Source organism: Arachis stenosperma, chromosome 3, assembly GCF_014773155.1.
Source record: "Arachis stenosperma cultivar V10309 chromosome 3, arast.V10309.gnm1.PFL2, whole genome shotgun sequence".
Lineage (NCBI taxonomy): Eukaryota > Viridiplantae > Streptophyta > Magnoliopsida > Fabales > Fabaceae > Arachis > Arachis stenosperma.
The window spans coordinates 128,588,404-128,593,874 of NC_080379.1; the positions used below are offsets into that span (position 1 = coordinate 128,588,404).

General features: G+C 43.2%; 1 protein-coding gene across 1 annotated transcript; it reads right to left on the reverse strand.

The window, feature by feature from the left end:
* Positions 1-4,231: 4,231 nt before the first annotated feature.
* Positions 4,232-5,176, reverse strand: LOC130966682 (uncharacterized). The gene has a single exon (XM_057891504.1). The coding sequence runs from the start codon at positions 5,174-5,176 to the stop codon at positions 4,232-4,234; it is 945 nt and encodes a 314-aa protein (XP_057747487.1).
* Positions 5,177-5,471: the final 295 nt, after the last annotated feature.

Sequence of the window (5,471 nt, forward strand, 5' to 3'; positions counted from 1 at the left end):
TGTCAGCCAGACCTCTTCACACTCAAACAGTCATAACTTGAGCTACAGAGGTCCAAATGACACGGTTTCAGTTGTGTTGAAAAGCTAATGTCTGGGGCTTCGATTTGATATATAATTTGCTATAGTGGCCGTATAGCTAGGCAATGCGAACGCGTGCTCCACGTGGACGCATCGCAGTGACAAAAAACCAGCGTGGCAGATTTTATAACCAGCGAATTCTGGGCTGTTTTTGACCCAGTTCTTGGCCCAGAAAATACAGATTAGAGGCTATAAAGTGGGGGAATACTTCATACAATATACACTCATATTTCACTTTTCATAATTTAGATGTAGTTTTTAGAGAGAGAGGCTCTCTCCTCTCTCTTAGGATTTAGGATTTAGGATTAGGATTTCTATTAGGATTAGGATTTATTTCTTCTTCATCACAGGTTCAATGTTCCTTTACTTCAATTTCTCTTTTACTTTTATTCATTCTATTATTTTATTTTAGTTTTCCAAATTGGCTTATGGACCATTCATGTTATGATTTTCTTAATTAATACAATTTGAGGTATTTCAGACTTATGATTGCTTTTCCTTATTTATAATTTAGATTTTTTACTATTGGCTTTGGTTGATTAATTGGTAACTCTTGAGTTGTCAAACTCATCGTGATTAATAATTAATATCTTTGCTGATTGATTTAGATTCCTATAACTCTAGTCTTTCCTCAGGAGTTGACTAGGACTTTAGGAGTTGAATTGATTTACCCACTTGACTTACCTTCATAGTTAGAGGTTGACTTAGTGGTAGCAAAAAATATAATTCTCATCACCATTGATAAGGATAAATAGGATAGGACTTCCAGTTTTTACACCTTACCAAGAGTTTTATTAGTTGTTAATTTATTAAATTCCTGCAATCTATTTTCCCTGTTCAAAACCCTTTCAAAATCCAAAATACTATTTTCTATAATCAATAATAAATCATACTTCTTTGCAATTCCTTGAGAAGACGACCCGAGGTTTGAATATTTCAGTTTATAAATTTTATTGGATTTGTTACTTGTGACAACCAAACATTTGTATGAAAGGATTTTCTGTTGGTTTAGAAGCTATACTTACAACGTGAATATATTTGTGAATTTCTTTACCGATAGAAAATCCGTTCGTCAGTCTATTCCTACAATGAAGAACTTAACTTGCCCTGATCCCTAGGGGAATGGTCCGAGGAGGTCGAGCTCCCACTTTGCAAATGGTCCGGGTGAAGTGATACAGTTGAGTTCCTCGGGTGGTGCGATATGAAGGTTGGCATGGTTCTGGCATGGGGGGCATGTTTTGACGAACTCTGTTGCTTCCTTTTGCAAGGTCGGCCAGTAAAAATCAGCTGGGAGTACCTTTTTGGAAAGAGCTCGTGCCCCGAGGTGGTTGCCGCACATGCCACCGTGGACTTTCTCTAGAACTTCCCTCGTAGCGGAGGTCGGGACGCTTTTTAGGAGGGGTGTAGAGATTCCTCTCCTATATAGGATGTCGTGTACTATGGTGTAGTATTGTGCTTCTCGTACTAGCCTTTTTACCTCCGTTTTATTTGTTGGGAGTGTTTCAGACTTGAGGTAACTGATTTTGGGAGTCATCCACCCTTGATCCTGGTCTAATATGCTTAAGACCTTCTTTTCTTATGAGGTTAACGTATTTTGTAGTGTTTCTTGGATGAGGCTTCTATTGTTGCCCCTTGGTTTGGTGCTGGCTAATTTCGAAAGTGCATCAACTCTAGCATTTTATTCTCGAGGTATTTGTCGGATCTCATATCCCGTGAATTGTCTGAGCTATTCCCTGGTCTTGTCTAGGTACTTCTTCATGGTGGGATCCTTGGCCTGGTAGCTCCCTTCTATTTGCAAGGTGACTACTTGTGAGTCGCTGAAGATGGTAAGCTTCTGAGCTCCTACTTCTCTAGCCAGCTTCAAACCAGCCAGTAGAGCTTCATACTCGGCTTTGTTATTTGAGGCAGGAAACTCGAACCTTAAGAAGAGCTCGAGTTGAGTTCCTTGATTACTTTCTAGGATTACTCTGGCTCCACTCCAGGCTTTGTTTGAGGAGCCGTCAACATAAAGGTTCCACTCTGTGGGGGTTCCTAGGGTGTTGGTGTACTCTACGATGAAATTAGCCAGGTATTGGGATTTGATGGCTATCCGAGCTTCATACTTGAGGTCAAACTCGGACAACCAACTGCCCATTGTAGGATTCTTCTAGCTAGGTCTATTTTCTGTAGAATACTTTTTATGGGTTGGTTGGTCTGTATTCTGATGGTATGAGCCTGAAAGTATGGTCGGAGTCGTCGAGAAGTAAGTATAAGGACATAGGCAAACTTTTCTATCTTTTGATAGTTTAGTTCAGCCCCTCGCAGATTCTTATTGATGAAGTAGATAGGTTGTTGCCCATTTTCGTCTTCTCTGACTAGTGCTGAAGCTATCGCCCGACTTTCTACAGCGAGATATATGATTAGCTCTACACTTTCCCTGGGTCGGGTTAGGATAGGTGGTTACCCCAAGAATGTTTTGAAGTCTTGGAAGGCTTGTTCACATTCTGGGGTCCATTCAAACCTCTTTCCTTTCCTTAGTGTTGCGTAGAAAGGGAGAGATCTTAAGGCTGATCTAGCTAGGAATCTAGACAGAGCTGCTAGTCTTCCGTTAAGCTGCTGGACCTCTTTGACACAGGTCGGGCTTTTCATGCTAAGTATGGCCTGGAATTTATCCGAGTTTGCTTCAATCCTCCTTTGTGTGAGCATGAAGCCCAAGAATTTGCCAGCTTCTACCGTAAAAGTGCACTTTGTGGGGTTGAGTCTCATCCCATGCTTTCTTACGGCATTGAACACTTCAGTGAGGTCAGATAATAACGTTTCCTTTCTTTGTGTCTTTACCAGCATATCATCTATATAAAACTTCATCAGTTTCCCGATGTGATTGGCAAAAACTCTGTTCATCAATCTTTGGTATGTAGCCCCTGTGTTCTTGAGTCCGAAGGGCATGACTACGTAGCAGTAGTTTGCTCTTGGGGTTAGGAACGAGGTTTTCTCCTGGTCGGGTTGATACATCGAGATTTGATTGTATCCCGAGTAAGCGTCCATAAAGGAGAGGTACTTATATCCCGATGAAGCGTCGACTAGTATGTCTATGTTCGGGAGTGTGTAAGGATCTTTTGGGCAGGCTTTGTTAAGGTCGGCATAATCAGTGCACATCTGCCACTTCCCATTTTAATTTTTTGACCAATACTACATTGGCTAGCCATAATGGATACTTTACCTCCCTTATGAACCTTGCCTTTAACAAGGTCTGTACCTGTTCCTCTACAGCTTGCGATCTTTCTACGCTGAGCTTTCTTCGTTTCTGTTGTACTGACCGAGATCTATGGTATACTGCTAGTTTATGGCACACTAGTCCAAGATCGATGCCAGGCATATCCGCGGCCTTCCATGCAAAGAGGTCAGAATTATCCTTTAGGAGCTTTGTTAGCAGCTCCTTTAGGTCTCCTTTTAGTTTCGCCTTTATATTTGTTGTTTTGTCTTGAGTGTCTTCGATTTGAACTTCTTCGGTCTCATCTTCCGGTTGAGGGCGGAGTTCTTCGTGAGCTTGGATTCCCCCGATTTCTATAGTATTGGTTTCTTTTCCTCTGGGGTCGCCTTTAAGGTTCAAACTTTCATTGTAACAGCGTCACGCGAGTTTTTGGTCTCCCTTTATGGTGGTGATTCCTTCTGTAGTTGGGAACTTCATGCATAGGTGTGGAGTGGAGACCACCGCGGCGAGCTGATTTAGCGTTGTTTGACCTATGAGGGCGTTGTATGAGGAGCTCACGTTGACTACGATGTATTCTATGCTCAGCATTCTAGACCGTGTTCCTTTTTCAAATGTTGTATGCAGTGGGATGTACCCAAGTGGCTAGATTGGGGAATCTCCGAGTCCGAACAAGGTATTTGGATATGCTCTGAGCTCTTTCTCTTGTAGACCGAGCTTGTCAAAGGCGGATTTGAATAGGATATCCACGGAGCTTCCTTGGTCTACCAACGTTCGGTGGAGATTGGCATTGGCGAGTATGATGGTAATGACCACGGGGTCGTCATGCCCCGGTATGATGCCTGCGGCATCCTCTTGAGTGAAGGTAATAGTGGGGAGGTCGGGTGACCTGTCCCATTCTCCGACGTGATACACCTATTTAAGGTGTCTTTTGCGGGATGACTTAGAGATCCCTCCTCCTGCGAATCATCCATTTATCATGTGAACATGTCTCTCAAGGGTGTGAGGGGGACGTTCAACTCGTCTGACCTCTTCATCCCTTCTTCTCTTTTTTGGTTCATCCGCTCTATTGGCTAATAACCGATCTAGTCTCCCTTCTCGTGCCAATTTTTCTATGACATTCTTTAGGTCGTAGCACTCGTTGGTAGAATGCCCGTAGATTCGGTGGTATTCGGAATACTCTGTCCAACTTCCTCCTCTCTTATGTTTAATCGGGCGAGGAGGTGAGATATTCTCAGTGTTGCATATCTCCTGGTAAACATCCACAAGGGACACCCAAAGAGGGGTGTAGTTGTGGTACTTTCTAGATTTCTTAGTAGGTTGGTCTTCTTTCTTCCTAGACTCTTTATCATTGTCCCGAGGTGGGTAGGAGAATCGAGCCTTTGAGGTTTCTCCTAATCGGGAGTTCTCCTCCATATTAATGTATTTTTTTGCCCGTTCTTGAACCTCGTTGAGAGATGTTGGGTATTTTTTGGATATGGAGTGACTAAAGGGTCCTTCCCGTAGGCCATTGATGAGACTCATGATGGCTGCTTTTGTTGGAAGATTTTGTATGTCCAAACATGCTTTATTGAATCTTTCCATGTAACCGCGGAGGCTTTCCCGAGCTCCTTGTTTAATCCCTAGCAAGCTTAGAGCGTGCTTGGTTTTGTCTTTCTGGATGGAGAACTTGGCTAGGAAATTTTTGGTGAGGTCATCGAAGCTTGTGATCGACATTGGTGGTAAGCTGTCAAACCACTTTATTGTCGTCTTGGTTAAGGTGGTCGGGAAAGCTTTGCAACGGGTCGCATCTGAGGCATCTGTGATGTACATCCGGCTCCTGAAGTTGTTGAGGTGATTACTCGGGTCGAACGTACCATCATAGGGGGTCATGTTAGGGTCTTTGAAGTCCTTTGGGACTTTCACTTTCATGATTTCCTTTGTGAATGGGTCTTGGTCCTTATGGAAGCTATCTTCGCGGTTGGATCGAGTAGTTTTATTTTTGAGATCAGCTTCGAGCTTGAGGAGCTTGTCTTCCGATTCTCGACGCCTCCTTGTTTCTCTCCGAAGATCTTGCTCGGCTTTACGCTTTCGTTCAGCTTCTTATTCAAGCAGTTTGAGGTGATCCTGCTGTTCATGAATGGTATCTAAAATCTCAGTGTTCTGAGGCTGCTTGTCTCCCTTGGACTGGTGTGCATCCTTTGGAGAGTTTGGTGTGGCATTCGTG